We start from the raw sequence: 17,067 nt of genomic DNA, 5'->3' as shown, positions 1-17,067 counted from the left end.
AGAATCAGCCCTAAAGGCTTTTGGATCTGGCTGAAAGCCCATGAGAGTATTTCAGGCATGGAAAGCCAAGACACTCTGGCAAAAAGATCTCTGTGAGTGAGATCCCAGTGGAAAGAACAGGTCTTCAAAAAGGAGGTGCCTTTCTCTGAAGGGAGGAGAGAACCTCCACTTTGACTATGACCTTGTCTAAACAAGATAAGAGTCAGAGAACTCAAGGGGCTTCCATAGCCTTGGAAACTCATGACTGGAGCATAGGGAGATTACTGATGCCATAGACAGGAGTGTCAATTGGTAAAGTCAACAACAGGAGTCACTGTGCACTTACTCCTCATGTAGGATCTCTGTCCTTAATGTGCTGTGCATTGAGATTTAATGCTATAACGAGTACTCAAACAGTGTATTTCACTTTGTGTTTCTATGGGGGTGCAAACTGTTGAAATCTTTACTTAATGCATACTAAACTGATCTTCTGTAAAAAAAAAAAAGAAGAAATTATCAATTCCCAACTTGACTCTCACTGGGATTAAACATGACAATAGGTCTGATCTGATTTCATCATCATTTAAAAAAAATCATCTATTATTTTTCACTTTATGTTTCTGTGTGGGAGCAAACTGTTGAAATCCTTATTTAATGTATACTAAGCTGATCTTCTGTATATTAAGATAATCGAAAATGAATCTTGATGTGAATGGAAGGGGAGAGGGAGTGGGAAAGGGGAGGGTTGTGGGTGGGAGGGACGGTATGGGGGGGAAGCCATCGTAATCCGTAAGTCGTACTTTGGAAATATATATTCATTAAATAAAAGTTAAAAAATAAAATAAAATACAAGCCAGGACCATGGAGTGTACGTGTGTATGGTCTTATGCTTGGGGTGAAGCATGTTGATAAATGTGTGAGCATCTCAGATCCCCTTTCCCACATGGTGTGAGCAGCTCAGGCCCCTCCTCAGGCTGCACTGTGGCTTAGAGGATTACATCAGGCAGAGTCCACTCATGAGATGGAAACTACATCAGTTACCTGAGCAAGGAAAATCTAAATTAAAAACTATTAACTAGAGAAATATGGTTCACTATAAAGAGGAAAAGAAAGCTCTAAGAAAACAAAAGGGTGGCATTGTGGTGCAGCCAACCTTAGGACAACAGAATCCCCCAGCACAGTGCCTGGTTCAAGTCCCGGCTACTCTGCCTCTGACCCAGAATCATGACAACACAACTAGGAAGGTAACACATGCAGGCTCTTCAGGGGAGGCCAAGATGGAGCCACTGACTCCTAGCTGCAGCCTGTCCTAGCCTCAAATGCTGCAGTCATTTGGGGATGAACAAGTGGACAAAAGATCCCTTCTCTCTCTCTCTCTCTCTCTCTCTCTCTCTCTCTTTTAGATAAAAATGAGAATAAATAAAAACATGCATTATATAAGATTATAATATAAACCCATTCTTAAACAATTTACATATAACATCATAAGTGTAAGGAGAGAAGAAGAAAATGATTACTATCTACAAAGACATACACAGACAAGCAAAGACAAAAACTAGTCAGCTTTCTGTTGCAATAATGAAATTCCTGAGGCAGAGTAATTTTACAAAGAGAAGAGGTTTATTTTGGCTCAAAGCTCTGGGGAGCCAAAGTCTCAAGAGCACAATGCAGACTTTCACAGGGGCCACCTTGGAAAAGCACAATATGTCAGCATCCCCCACTTCTCTCTGTGTCAGTGAGGTTCCTGTACCACCCCCATAAATCCACCAAGATTCAATCACAGGGGCTCTGCCCTAACAACCTGCTCCATTCCAATCACTTCCCAAATCCTCAACTCTGAACACAGTAATTTGATTAAGTTTCCACCCCCTCACTACTATTAATATACAGCTTATAACTCTGCAGTCCCAACTGAGCTTGGCAACACAAATACTGAAACCATAGCAGCTGCTGTCTTCCATATTGGTATAACTGGTTACAAGGCCAGAGGTGCTATCCACCACTTCCTTCTTCCACTTCCCATTTCATGTCTGTCACCCTCAGTCAGAATTGATAGCCAATCAGATAGTTTTGTTTTTTATTTTCATTTTATTTGAAATGAAGACAGAGATCTTCCAGACACTGATTCCCTCTCCAAATGCAAACAACAGTTGCTGGACAAGGCTGTAGACAGAAACAGGAACTCAATCCAGGTTCCCACATGGGTGGCAGGAATCCAACTATTTCAGTCATCACTGCTTCCTCCCAGAGTGTGCATTGGCAGGAAGTGAGAATCAGAGGTAGAACCAGGACAGGAACCCAGCCAGGCATCCAAGATGGGACGTGGGGGTCTCAAGCAGCATCAGGACCCCTGCTCCATGAGCACCTTCCTCGACAAAGTATTTTATCAGTAAGAATGGACGTCTCCTTGTAGGAGAATCTGAGTCCTCACAGTCCTGCTTCACCTTGTTTGCTGTGGTTTTCTAATCACTGTGACAACTGGACTTGCATCATAAAGAGGCAATGCATTGAGTAACTAGAACCATGCTCATGGTCAGAGCTGTCTGCAGTTGAACGTGCATCAGGAAATTCTCATCTTCGTCTTCATCTTACTCAGGATCCACTGCTACCCTGCTAGCAGCTCTCTTCTTCCCACAGCTGCAGTGTTGACACAGAAGGGAATCCAAGCCCTCCCCTTAGATTCCCTGAATTAACACAGCAGTTTGTTCACCGGGAACAGAAATTTACTGCAGTGTGGAAAATCATGTGTGTTTCCTCCATCCCAGTATGGAAGTAAACAAAGTAGACCATTAAATACCTTTCCCCTAAAAATCCATCAGTCACTCATTTGCAAGGAACTGTTCAAATGGCCAACTTCTGTAGTCAAATAGAACAAACCCTCCCAGAACAGAGCTGGGCACCCCCTCAACTTCTAGGCCCTCTGCTCACAGTCAAGTTGGATAATTAAACTCTGCTTTCTTGGGCACAGTAATCCAGACTTTAGTCAAATTCGTGTCCAATGATAATTAAAAAAATCAATAAAAATATTTCAAGACAAAAAATATAAAACCAAATTCCATAGTAAAATTATCCTATCCTAAACCAGTTCAAACAGCTGAGAACTTGTATCTTCTGCTGTTTGAACACAGGCATGAACCAGCAGCTCTCATAACCATGAGATGAGAAAGCTCTTGGACTGGCCAGGACTTGCCCTGGAGGCCTGTTCCAGGATCCTACAGCCCCAGCAAGAGTCTCACTGAGGACTCAGGGGCAGTGAGGGCCCCTATGGGGCTCAGGGCAGCAATGGAGACTCAGCCCCTGGGGGAGCTCCATCAACTCCAGAGCCTGAGCTGAGCCCCTCCCCTGGGGGCCTCACAGCCTCCTCCAAAGAAGGAGACTTGCTAAGGGGCACAGGGAGCCCCTCAGACCCCCCGCCTCTGTAGAGCAGATGCTCAGGGTCATGTCTCCTCCAAGCATGAAGTATGGAAAGAGGGTTCCAGAGAAAGAAGCTGGAGGGAAGGAGAAAATGTGGGAGCCGTCAGCCAGGTTGTAGAAGGAGACGTCCCCCTCACTGTAGTCCAGGAAAATCCCCACCCTGCGGCGATACTGCCTAAGGGATAGAGCATGCAGAGACTTAGTCCAGGCAAGGTAGCTACCACAATAGCACTCCATAACCCAGAACCCCTTATCTGGGGACTTTGTATACCTGCCTTTCCTTGTCATGTACTCCCTAAAGAGCCCCAGAGCCCAGTTGCCGGACTTTCCTTTACTGATCTTCACCTCCCAGTAACATCTTCCTGACGTGATGCCTTCAAGGCCCAACACACTGTAGATGTCCTCAGAGACCACAGGGGTGGTCTTGCAGGTCACTCTCTTCCTTTCAGGAGAGACTTCAAGACTCTAATGGGCAGAGCCTGTATCCAGAGTGACAGACCCTGCAGAGAGAGTTTTCAATCATGCAAGTTCCCTTCCTGCCCCACAGTAAGGATGCACAACCACCCCCAGACCCACCTAGCTGCATGGGGGAGGGGCAAGGCCCTAGAGGTAAGGGCTCTGGGAGGCAAGCCTGTGGCCTCCAAGCAGGAGGAGGAACCAGGAGACCTCTCTGAGGGTCAGGCCTGTCACAGACCTTGATGACCAGGTTGGCTTTGTTCCTGTCACTTTAGCCCCGGCCTCACCACCACTGATGGTGCCAGCATCTGTACCAGCACAGAGAACTGAAGGAGAGGCCAGAGCCATGGGGGCCACAGGGAGGAGCACCCAGAAAGAACACGAAGTCACTCACAGGCCTGGAACCGTTCCTTCCGCCAGTCTACAAGAGAACACACATTATGTATCAGGGGTCTTCACAGACTGCACAGGTCTGCCCAGCACCTGCTCTTCTGAAACAGCGGTGTGGGAAATGTGTGGGAGACATTCAGCTGATGGACTGTGTCTTACACACACACACACACGAAGGTCTTTCCCCAAGCCATAAAGCTTAACACCAGAGACTTAGAGGCTGGCCACTGACCAAACAGAAAAGGCATTTCCCAGATTTCACTCTCCAATTATGCTTCTCACATTCCTAGACACAAATCATCATGGAGCCAGGTTTTCTTAAGCATAAATTGGAGAGATAGGGGCCGGCTCTGTGGCTGAGCGGGTTAACACCCTGGCATAAAGCAACGGCATCCCATATGGGCGCCGGTTTAAGACTTGGTTGCTCCACTTCAAATCCTGCTCTATACTATGGCCTGGGAAAGCAGTGGAAGATGGTCCAGGTCCTTAGGCCCCTGCACCCACATGGGAGAGCCAGACAAATCTCCTGGCTCCTGGCTTCTGATCGGTGCAGCTCAAGCCATTGCAGCCAATTGGGGAGTGAACCATCAGGTGGAAGACCTCTCTCTTTCTCTCTGCCTCTCCTCTCTCTGTGTAACTCTGACTTTGAATAATAAATATTTAAAAATAAAAAATAAAAATAAATAAATTGGAGAGATAAAAATTTCCAGCGCTTCCATTTACATCAGAAGCACTGACTGAGCTGAACTTGCAGGCTGCCTGTACCCACAGGTGGAGAGAGAAGGCTACAACTGGATGATGTGAACCTGGAGGATGATTCTCAGATGTCCCTGTCCTAATCCCTACACCTGTGGCTCTGTCACCTACAGGGAAAGGGAGCTTTGCAGATGGGATAAAGGTTAGGACCTTGAAGTTAAGGTAGTTCACTGGATGATGCAGGTGAGCCCAATCCAATCATGTGAACATTGAAAGCACGCAGCCTGCCAAGGTGTGTGTGGCCAGAGAAAGTAATAGAGTGAGGGAACCAGAGTTGAAAGATGTGTACCTTGCTGTCTTTGAAGACAGAGGAATGCGGCCATGAACTTAGGTGTGCAAGTGAGTTCAGATGCTGGGAAATCCAGGAGCTGACAGAAGGAATGCAGACTTGCAGGTGTTTTAGCCCAGTGAGACCTGTCTCAGACTTCTGACCTACAGAGCTGTAGGACAGTCAATGTGTGTGGTGGAGACAGCAAGGCTCAGGTCATTTTTCTGGCAGCAAATAGAAACCTCCTACAATCACATGTGCTTGGGAGCAATACCCAGCATGGAGCAGAACTGGCAGGAGAAGGCATCTGGAGAGAGAAAGAGGACTCTTGGAACCTGAACATGGGGAAGGCATGACCCAGAAACTCCCACATGGTGTGGTCTGAGATGCAGGGACTCAGAGGGGCCCAGAGAGCCAATGGGCAAGGGAAGGTCTGGGATGGAGGAAACAGGGACACAGTGCATCAATTTCCCATTCAAAGCCAAGTCTCCCAGACCACAAACTCCACTCTCATGGAACATGGTCATCAACAGCGCCCCCAAGTGATCAGACAGGACCTGCCCTGTCCTTCCTCAGCTGACAACACAGGGGCTTCAGGACCAGCTAAGCCCCGCCTGCCCAGCATGAGCACCTGGGGGGGGCACAGGAAGTCTCTCCTGGATTTGCCCAAGGCTACTGCATCCCTCCCACCTCCATGCTCATCCCTGGGGAGGAGAAAGCTAGATACTAACTTGATTGATTTGCTGGATAGGAAATAAAATCACATCAAATGATGTGGCTGCTTGATGTAACCTCTGGAAGAACAGTGAATGTTTAATTTACTTGTTTTTCACCAAGACATTAGTTGTCAAAGAAACTGTAAAGTTCTGTACCACAACGGAAGAGGAGGAGGAGAAAAAAGGGAAGGGAAGGAAAAGGAGGAGAAAACAGATCCAGGATTCACTTTTGAGAAAATAGCACAGAAAGTACTGTTTAATAAATACCAACATAAAATTCACTTAATTTTCATAAGAAATTGTAAGTTTTTAGGCATTGTTTTGTATTCATAACTAGAGATCAGACATTTGTACAGTTGTGAACTTGCCATGTGAAAAACATGATTTATAGTAAAGATGCTGTTTGTTCTTACAAAACAAATAGGTGGTTATGGCACTGTGGCATAGCAGGTAACACCCCAGCCTGGGGTACCAGCATCCCACCTGAGCACTGGCTTGTGTCCTGGCTGCTCCCCTTCCCACGCAGCTTCTTGCTAATGCACCTGAGAAAGCAGCAGAAAATGGCCTGGGTCCTCGGGCCCCTGCACCCACATGTGAGCCCTGGAGGAAGCTCTTGGTTCCTGGTTTTGGCCTGCCCCAGCTCCAGCCATTGTGGCTGTTTGGGGAGTGAACCAGTGAATGGAAGATCTCTCTATCTGTCCCTTTGCCTACCTCTCTTTCTCACTCTCTATTTCTCTGTAACTCTGACTTTCAAATTAATAAATAAATCTTTAAAAAAATCAAATGAGGACAAGACTCCAGTAATCATATTAAAATATAAGATATAAACTCAGCAGCGAAAGGGTTATGCTAAGAGAAGACCATACGATCTCATTTTTTATACAGAAGTCTCCTGGAGATGCAGATTCTATAAGGTGGCTCCCTGTGCACCTGCTCACAGTCCACATCCCTGACCATGAGCAGAAGCATCCAGACTGGAGTGGGGGCACATTACACAGGGCCAGAGAGCACAGCTCCTCCCATCACCACAGTGACTGCCCCCCCCCCCCACTGCCCTAGTGTCTCCCTTACCGTGTGCTTTCCCTCGCTGCTGCTGGAAGATTGAAATGTTCTCCTTAACAGAGGCAGCTTCACTAGTTGCTTATTTCAAAATGACATTATTAAGATTTATTTTATTTTAATCTGACTCACTTTGGGGTCCGGGTTGTGGGGACAGAGATCTTTCATCTGGCTCACTCCCCAACTGTCCAAAACAGCCAGAGCTGGCCCAGGCCAAAGCCAGGTCTAGGAGTTTCCTCTGAGCCTCCCATGGGGTGTGGGGCCTGAAGCATCTTGGCCATCCTCCACTGCTTTCCCAGGTGCATTAGCAAGGAAGTGAGTGGAAGTGGAACATCTGAGATGCAAACAAGCACCCACAAGGGATGAGGGCACTGTAGGCAGTGGCTTAACACACAACGTGATAGCTCCAGCTTCAAAATGGCTTTTAAAAAATACAAGTTTGGGGAGCTTGTGTTGAGCCTGACAGCTGAGACACCCGTGTCCCACATCAGAGTGCCTGGATTCAATCTCTGGTCCAGGTCTTTTTATTTTTTTGTTTGTTTTTTTAATGAAAGAGAAAAAAATGAAGCAAGTTTATTTAAGTGATTTCACTGCTCAGCGCCTTCTCACATCGCTGCCCTAGAAGACACCTTTGTTCTCACTTGCCTCTTCCCTTTGCTCGGCTCACAGGAGTCATCCTCAAAGCTCCCACATTGGAGACCTGAACACATTCCAGCCTTTCCCCTGGTTTATTCACCTCTGCTCCATATTCACCAGCTGAGACTCTAATTATTCTCTACACAGTCATTCACACCTGAGCTGGCCCCGCAGCTGAGATGGCCTTTTCAGACTTGAGATGTACTGGCTTCTGCTTTAACTTTCTTCTGTTTTCCCTCCTACATTTGTAGTTGCTCACAGCAATTTCCAGAAGGTGTCACAATTCTACAGGATTTTAATAAGCTCTCATCCTGGCATCTGTTTTATACAGCTCCCTGAGACATGAACCATGCTTGGCATCAGTGCTTCCCTAAACGTCGTGTCTTCTGTAAAAACCTCATGGCCACATCACTGGGTCCCCTGCTTTGTGGTGATGTCACTGTCTGCTCCTCTGTAATGAACCACTGCAGACTCTGTGTGACCTTGTGCAGCAGCTTTAAGCTCAGCAGTTGATCCACCATCATCACACTCACTCACATGGATTACTCCAACCTCTGCAGATTTCTCAGCATTTCCACATCACCCTTAAGGGCAGCCACAGGACCTGGAAATGCTAAGGTTTCCTGACCTTCCACATCATTTCCTTCATACTCAGTCCCCTGGATAAACTGTAGATGTTCTGCTTAAAGAACCTCTGTGCCAGCTCTGCTACATTTTCTCCTTTATCACTGAAGACTTTTAAAGCTTGTGCTCCTCTGCTCGTTCTACTGAGTAGGAATTTGAGACAGTGAAGGTGGCCTTCCAGGGCTGCTAATGAACTGGAAGGTTTCCATTGTGGCCCCCAGAGTCTATGCTACATCCCCACTTAACAAGAAGCTGCAAGCAGCCAAGTCCCCCATGAAAAGTGGCCTCATGTACAGGTCTCTGTTCTCTCCTCAGTCACCCCGGGATCCTGGTCACCTTTGCCTAGGAGCTTGAGAACCTTCCCAAAATCTGAACTGACACAAAGAACCCAACAGCTAACTTACTGTCCCAGTCATATAGAGATTTTAAATGTTGGGAAGAGATAGCCAGCCTACCAAATTCTATCCCATCTATAAGAGTATGTGTTAGCACTAATGAACAGGAGTCCCTCACCACTCCACTTTGGAGCATTATTTGTAAAGTGAAAGAATGCTCATGAGTTGCAGTGAGATGTGAAGGAGTGCATCCACTACATCTTGAGCTGCTGAGTTTGAGGCTTTGATTAGAAGAGCCTACATACTGGGGCTGGCACTGTGGCATAGTGGGTAAAGCCGCTGCCTGCAGTACTGGCATCCCATACGAGCACCAGTTCGAATCCTGGCTGCTCCACTTCAGATCCAGCTCTCTGCTAAGGCCTGGGAAAGCACTAAAAGATGGCCCAAGTCGTTGGGCCCCTGCAGTCACGCAGGAGACCAGGAAGAAGCTCTTGGCTCCTGGCTTTGGATCAGCGCAGCTCTAGCCCTGGTGGCCATCTGGGGAGTGAACCAGCAGAAGGAAGGTTCCCTCTGCCTCTGCCTCTCTGTACCTCTGCCTTTCAAATAAATAAATAAATATTTTGAAAAAAAAAGAGCCTACATACAAGCCTCCTGAACTCTGGCTGTAGCTATATGGGCTGCCGTCCAACCTCTTATTGTTCCTTGTGTGATATCAGCTCCACGTCAGAGTTAGCTCCAGCTCTGGACTCTAATGTTGGGAGCCACTGTTCTGGTTTCCCTGTATAGGCCTCTATTTAGATTAACCTTCAACCACAAATCACTAGAAAGCTCCGTTTGTACAGACCACTGATATGGTTGGCGCTTGGCCGTCTGGCTTCAGTGCCCTCTGACCTCACAACCTCTTGTATCTTGATAAGCATATTTGGTGGCTGTAAAACCCCACGGTAACTCACCTTGTCAAACTGATGTTGATCTAAAACTCCTGTAAAACCATTCCTACAAACTATGTTGTAAAATGATCCCTGCTTGCCCTCGACTGCTACAATCGTTGCCTTGTACTATATAAGCTGCCTCCTTCTCCAATAAAGTGGGACCTTGATCAGAATACTGTCTTGGTCTCCCTTCTCATGTCTGGTTTGTCTCTCCATTCAGGCCTGCCCTCCTCGTGTCCTAGTTAATTACCCCATGGGCCGGGGTACTCTAACTTCCTCCCATTGTAGACTGAGGATGCAGCAGCGATGGTTGAAGGATTCAAGGAATGAACCAGGGATGAGCACACTTGCTCACTCTCTCTCTCTCAAATTTTAATATGTTTTAATTTAGATTTTTCCTGAAATTTATATACAAAGTGTACAAGAATCAATTCTATTTCACATACCCAAACCCTGTGAACCCTCAGCACACTTTCTACATTCCAACACCAGGGCTGGGCTTTCAGCCACTCTGAGCCACCTGCACAGCACTCACTCTCTCCCTCACCTCCCCTCTCTTCCCCACATGTTCTTTTCTCCCACAATTTGCTTGCCATCCTTTCTCTAGGTAACAATTTCTGCTTTTCTAAGTTTATATTTTTTCAGTCTTGATGGATTGCCCCAAAAAGCAAACAAGGGCCTTGAGCTGTTAATGAATACAGAATTCTCCTAAAATGTTAAAAAAATGGTAGTAGACCATCACATATTTATTGCTCTTGTAGGAAAAAAAAAAACTATTTAGGGGCAGGAATTTGACCTTCCAGCGAAGACACGGGTTAAGATGTCTGAATTTGATGTCAGAGGCCTGGATTTGATTCCCAGCCCCAGCTCCTAATTCCAGCTCTGGCCAAGGCACACCTTGGAAACAGTAAATAATGCATCTAGTTGGGTCCCTACCAACCATGTAGGGGATCTAGATTGGATTCCCAGCTCCTCCTGGATTTGGCTCCAGCTCACTTAAAAAGAATCCTGGCCATTGCAGATATTTGGGAATAGAACAGCCAATGGGAGTGTTCCTCTCTCTCTCTCTCTCTCTCTCTCTCTCCCTCTCTCCCTCCCTCCCTCCCTCCCTCTCTCCCTCCCTCCCTTCATCCTTCTATCCATTCATCCCACACTTCTTCCTATTCAAATTAACATACATTTTAAAAAGAGGGGTAGGCATGTACAAGCCTCAGACTCCAGCTTCTTGCCAATGGAGACCCTGAGAGGCAGCACTGAGGGGGTGTGTTTCTGACATGCATGTGGGAGATCTAGGCTGAGGTCTAGATCTTGGCCTTGACGTGGCCATGGCTGTTGCTAGCAGTTAGGGAGTGAACTAGGAGATGGGATATCTGTCATTCTTGCTGTTGCTCTCACTCTGCATGTCAAATACATTTTAAGCTTTTCTGATCTCAGAGTACCAAAATGTTGCATACAATTTCAGGTATGTCAGAGACCTCAACCCACAAATCCATCCACAAACATCCCAGAGCCTCTGTTCCCAAATTTAGAACATTAACTCAGAATAACTAACTCCTCAGCAACCACTGATACTTACAGGAAGAAACCGAGGCTGGACAGCGGTCAGAGCACGAAGAAGCAGAGAAGACCACATTCCAGGGCCAGGAAGACCAAAGTGGGCCTTAAAGGGAGGATTTGGGGGTAAGAAGAACATAGATCCCATGTCCCTCTTAATATAATCTGAGTCCTGAGCAGTGAAACGTGGTCCCCAGGGTCATCTGGAGACCGGCGCTTCCTGATCTACACAGTCTTTCCCTGGCTCCAGGCTCTCCTCACACCTGGCTCACCGTAATGAGAAGGATCAGTTGAACAAGGGGTTTTAAGAAGGAGTTTCTGCGGCCAGCATTGTGGCACAGTGGGTTACTGCCCTGGCCTGAAGCGCTAGCATCCATATGGGTACCAGTTCTAGTCCTGGCTACCCCGCTTCTGATCCAGCTCTCTGCTGTGGCCTAGGAAAGCAGTAGAAGGTGGACCAAGTTTAGGCCCCTGTACCTGCCTAGAAGCCCCGGAAGAAGATCCTGCCTTCAGATCAGCGCATCTCCGGCCAATTGGGAGTGAACCATAAGATGGAAGACCTCTCTCTCTCTGCCTCTCCTACCTCTGTGTAACTCTGACTTTCAAGTAATTAAATAAATCTTATATAAAAAAGAATATATGTAGAACTATAAAGTTCCTCCCTCTCTTATTAAAAAAAAAAAAAAGATGTTGCTAACCTTAATCATGACCTGCAGTTGACAAAGGGCCCAGAATGGAAGCAGAGTTGTGGTCCCATGGAGGAGTCCCTACTCTCTTCCTTTGCAGGCCACAATGGTGACAAGGAGAGCAGGAAGCCCAGCCCATCTGGAGTTGAGTCCACAGGTGAGAAGGGGCAGGGCAGGGGCAGGGAGGCAGAGGAACCATCAGGTCACTTACCAGAAAACAGCTGCGCCTTCCTCCAGGCTGAAAGGAAACACACCCTGGTGAGACCACAGCCACACCACCTGCCCAGCCCTTACCTGCCCTCTGTGCTGAAGGTCAGACTCTGCAGGAGGAGAGAGGCTGCACAGAAGGGGCCTCCTGCAGGTGCAGACAGCAGAGGATTGTGGGAAACTCCCTGACCACAGATCAGGAAGCCTGCAGGACAGCTGAGTTGCACCCCTGCCCCAGTGCTGGGTGACTTTGGCTGTCAGCTCTCTGCCCTGTGCCTCAAAACCCACAAAGACTCCTGTGTCACTGGCTCTTCAGTGCTGTCAGGATAAAAATATACCATGTGAAGATATTTAGTGAAAAAATGGAGCCAGCATTATGGCGTAGCATGTAAAACTTCTGCCTGCAATTTGGCATCAGTATCAGGCCAAGTTCAAGTCTCAACTGCACCTCTTCTTATCCAGCTTCCTGCTTATGATCCTGGAAAGCAGTAGAAGACGGTTCAAGTGCTTGGGCCCCTGCACCCACGTGGGAGACCTGGAGAAACTCCTGGCTTCTGGCTTCAGACTGGCCCAGCACTGGCCATTGTGGCCATTTGGGGAGTGAACCAGTGAATAGAAGATCTCTCTCTCTCGCTGTCTCCGTTTCAAAAAATAAAATGAACACTTTTTAAAAACCACAAAATACTCTAAATCAACAATTATTGTATAATATTTGTATTATATAATACAATATATAATGATTAATAAATATAATATATAATATATATAATAATATTGTATAATATAATATATAACAATTATTGTGTAATAATTCTTGGTTTGGTATATTGGAAAAATTACAGGAAAAGAGGAAACAACATGGATATGAGACCCCTTTCAGGGTCAAAGGGACCAAATATTCTCTGTAAAATACTGCTAGAGAAGCGCAACTGTGCTGAGAATCGTTCAGCTCATCCCATCAACCACCACACCTGGTCAGCAGTGCAGTCCTCTCCCTATCACTTTTCCCCGGAACCTTGGAGGAACAGGTGAGCAGCAGCTCCCACTGGATGGTGTTTTGGTAGAAAGGGGACAGAGATGGCACCCCATGCTCAGTGACCCCATTTACTCATCTCTGGTTTCCTGGTGCAGACCAAGAGCTAGAGCACTGGAGGCCGACACACTAGCAGTACTCATATGGGGACAGCCCAGGGTAGAAAAAGACCCAGGATGCAGGGCAGACTCCATGGCCATCACTGCACACAGGTCTTAGAGCATGAACAGGGAACAGCACCCAGATGGGAGAGAGCAAGAAAGAAGGCCTCCGCCACCCACCAACTGCCAATGCTGCCTCAGGGAATGTCTGTGCCAGGACAGAAAAAAGGAGACAGGACAGCTGGGCACAGGTGGGACAGGAGACCAGGGGACATCTGGAGAGTCACTCACCAGCCAGGTAAGCTGCCTTCCTCCAACCTGAAAAGCAGCACACAGGGAACAGGTGAGCTGAGACCCAGAGCTTCCCCCACAAAGGGACAGGAAGAGTTCAGGAGGGGAGCAGAGCTTACCTAGATCTGCCTGGAGCTCATCTGAAAGAGACTGAAGCATCATGAACTTCCATCCCAACAAAAGGAGAGACCGTGTGCCTGGAGAACCCACAGGAAAGACCTCATCTGTATCCTAGAGAAGTTCTTACTCCAGACCCACCCACAGCTCCAGCCTCCAGCTGTCCTGTCTGGGTCTCCACAGCCACCTGCTCTGGAGAGCAGAACCCACAGACTCATCTCCCAGCATCCTTCCTCTCAGCACCAGCTGACCCCCCTGCCTGGCCCCTGGCCTCCTACCTCTGGCCTTCAGTGCCTCCTCCTCTGCCCACTGGTCCTCCTCCTTAGCCCGGCACAGCTTCTGCTCTTTCTGCCTCTCCTGGACCTTTGCAGAGTGCTCTCTCCTGGTGAAGCAGCCAGCCCCAAAGAGCAGGAGCCCCAGCACCGTCAGGCTCCCAATAAAAGCTGCCTTCCAGGGAGAGGCCTGTGGGAAGAAGGGCTCTGGGGTCCAGGCAGAGACCCAGTCAGGGGAGCACCCAGGCACACCCCGCACACTCAGGGATGCCGGCACCACCTCCTAAGCCCTGCCAGGAATGAGAAGCAGCACCGACCTGGGATGGACACGGCCATCACTTTCTCCTGGCCCAGGATGGGATTGAGGACAGAGCAGCTCACACTCCCTGCAGAGCTGTCTCTCACCACCAGAGCCGCCTCCACGCTGAACAGCCCTGCTGCGTCCTGGGCATGGGCCTCAGAGAACTCCAGGAACTTCTTCCCGCTGAGGTCTGTCCACTGCACCTGGGGCTTCGGGAACCAGCCCAAGGCCTTGCACACCACGCGGACCCCGTCCTGCTCCAGCCCTTCAATGTGCACTTGAGGGGCAGAGCCCAGGCCTGCAAGAGGGGAGCTGTGGAGACCTTGGGGACCACTTGGCCCAGGGCCTCAGCAGGGTCTGGGTGTGGCACAGCTACAGGGGAGTCACTGTGTTCCATTCTGGAGATTCCATGGGAGGGCGTGGCCTGAAGGAGGGGAAAGAGCCCTGGACCCATGGGGGCACAGAGTAGGGGGCTTTCTCCTCAACTGTGCAAATGGGAAGACTGAGGCCAGAGAAACCAGGAGCAGGAACTTGACCCCAGGACTCCATCCTGAACCTCTAATCTCCTCACCTTACTCACTCCTGGGGCACCTGCTATGATTCCCACTGCCTCTCTCTGTAAATCCCTTCCAATACTACACCAGTCAACAACCCTGTCCCCACTCCTTCCCTCATAGCCACACCCTGAGTTATCTCTGCCAGGTTTACTTACAGACACTGAAACTCAAAATTACAGAACTTAGTACACAACGTTGAGCCGTATGTGATAAACTGATTACTAAAATGCCCCCTTTACTTTGCCTACTTTTGTATAGATCTAGCCCTCTACCACACAGTCTGAGGTTCTCTCACATTTGTACTTTGAAGTTGGTCATGTGACCCAATTTGGGCAGTGTGACTGAAGCAGAGGCTTGGAAAGCACATGTGCTCTGTGGGCGTTTGGAGGGGTGAACCAGCAGATGTAAGATCTCTGTCTCTATATCTCTCTGATGTACTGCCTTTCATTAAGTAAAAATGAATAAATAAAACTTTTTAAAAATGTTACACATGTTACGTCTGATTGCCTAAAAAACAAAAAGGAGATGAGACGTCATCTGTCTTTGCAGTCCCTAAGTGGATGTCCTGTGTGTGCACCACGTCCTGGGATAGTGCTCACTCAGCAATGGAACAGCTGTGTTTCCCTACTATATTTGCAAACAGGATTTCTGGGAGAAGACTTTGGCATTGATTTTATTTCACAACCACACCAAAGATGTCTGAGTAAATCCAATTGACACAGAAGGGGCTCCATAAACAAGATTTATAATGAGGGGCCACACTGTGGTCTAGCAGGTAAACTGCTGCCTGCATTGCTAGCATCCCATAAGGGCACCAGTTCGAGTCCCGGCTGTTCCACTTCCAATCTAGCTCCCTGCTAATGTGCCTGAGAAAGAAGAGGAGCATGGCCCAAGTGCTGCAAGCAGAGAATTAACCTACAGTACCACAGCGCCAGCCCCAACAAATAAATCTTTAAAAAAAAAGATTTATTTTGAAAAAAAGAATGAGTGAGTGAGCCATCTTTCCCTCACATATAAAATGAGCTGTTTAATTACGTGAGTTTCCAATACTCCCAAGGTATAGATGTAGAATACAGATCAAGCCACCAACCTGCTTCCTGCAGTTCTAGAATGGCTTCTGCATAGTGGCCTCCCTTCTGGAAGAAGCAGGTGCAGCTCCCATTGTCTGAAGCCCAGACTTTCTGGATGTGCACAGCAGCCTTCCTGTGGGTTAAGAAATCCCTCACCAGTGAGGTCCACCCTGCGTACTGGGGCATTTGTTCCTCGTGCTACACCCGGCTGTTCCGATAGACGAACACCACCTCTGAGAACTTGGTACAGAACCACCGCAGCTCCATGTCCTCCGTGTTCATGGCTGGGACCAGGGAGCAGGGTAGAATGGCGTCACCACCCAACTCTGCCACAATGGGATCTGAGGGGCCGATCACCTGGAACTCGTCTGTGGACACAGAATAAACTGAGAACACTGGAGAGACTCAGGCAGGGGGCAGAGACACATCTGTTGTGGTCATGGAACAGCTCCTAATGCACAGTCGACATTCTGTTAATACTTGGGGAGGAACTAAATGAACAAATGAATGCGCAGAACACCAAAAAAGAGGGGAGCCAAAAGTGAGGGGAGAGGTATTTTCAGATTACTGACACTTGACATTAAAGCAGGCCCCAAATCCTTAAACAACAGTCAAGTCTCTAACACCCACTGATGGCTGAGTGACTCATCCTAACTTCTTAATGACAACCAGTGGTTGGGGCAGCACTACCACCTTTCTAGAGCCTTGGTCTTGGGCAACCTAATCCTGTCCTGATCGAGACGGCTGGGGGCTCCTCCCACCCCAGAAGAAGACCCAGGACGAGTCAGGGACAGACTCACCTGCAGAGCCCCATGTGGGCAGCGGGGTGAGGAGAAGCAGGGAGGGGAGACTGCAGAGCAGAGAGGGGCGGCAGCCGTGCTCCATGTCCTCAGAGCTGGGGAGAGAGGTAGGGAAAGAGGAGGTCTGGGCCAGTAGACTGGAGGTGGGTCCAGCCCAGAGTGCCAGCTCCTAGGTGGGAGCAGAAGGCCCAGCCTGCCCTGTCAGATCTAAGGAATCACCAAGCCAGTAGTGGGGGCCACAGGATCCTGACAGCAACAAACGTGGGGTTAGCTGCACCCAGCCTTTCTGGGAAGACTCTGGAGCCTGGGAACTCTTAAGATAGCTGGGGAGAAACAATGACTTCTATTCCCACCACAGTTGAGGCCCCTCTGCCTAGAACCCAAGCCTTTCCTTTCTCAGCCCCAGGAGCCCATGGAGGAAACCACGCCTGCATCTCTCCACTCTTCACACAGCACCTGGGATCCCCACCCCACCCCCACCAGGACAGAGGCCCAGACAGGCTGCTCACCATG

General features: G+C 48.4%; 2 protein-coding genes and 1 pseudogene across 5 annotated transcripts in view; 1 reads left to right on the top strand and 2 right to left on the bottom strand.

Annotated features, from left to right (window-relative positions):
- LOC100343357 (butyrophilin-like protein 1) overlaps nt 1–17,067 on the top strand; it is a 363,518-nt gene that overhangs the window by 263,473 nt on the left and 82,978 nt on the right. The window lies entirely within an intron of this gene.
- Nucleotides 1,737–16,112, bottom strand: LOC127485469 (butyrophilin-like protein 1). 2 transcript variants are annotated; one of them, XM_089333277.1, is made up of 8 exons: nt 15,775–16,111; nt 14,144–14,425; nt 13,833–14,033; nt 13,557–13,577; nt 13,438–13,464; nt 12,017–12,043; nt 4,244–4,270; nt 1,737–3,893 (listed from the first exon to the last, which is right to left on the bottom strand). In XM_089333277.1, the coding sequence occupies exons 1-8, from the start codon at nt 15,938–15,940 to the stop codon at nt 3,859–3,861; spliced, it is 786 nt and encodes a 261-aa protein (XP_089189403.1). In that variant the 5' UTR covers nt 15,941–16,111; the 3' UTR covers nt 1,737–3,858. The 2 variants fall into 2 exon arrangements, with proteins under 2 accessions (XP_089189403.1, XP_089189402.1); XM_089333276.1 differs by lacking the exons at nt 1,737–3,893; nt 4,244–4,270 and adding an exon at nt 11,098–11,225 and having other exon boundaries at nt 15,775–16,112.
- On the bottom strand, nt 8,034–10,508 carry LOC100344411 (uncharacterized; annotated as a pseudogene).

This window comes from Oryctolagus cuniculus, chromosome 5 (genome assembly GCF_051225735.1).
Source record: "Oryctolagus cuniculus isolate XC-2025 breed Fujian yellow rabbit chromosome 5, ASM5122573v1, whole genome shotgun sequence".
NCBI classification, from domain to species: Eukaryota; Metazoa; Chordata; class Mammalia; order Lagomorpha; family Leporidae; genus Oryctolagus; species Oryctolagus cuniculus.
Note: the sequence above shows the minus strand (reverse complement) of the source record. Positions and strands in the feature narration are given on the sequence as shown.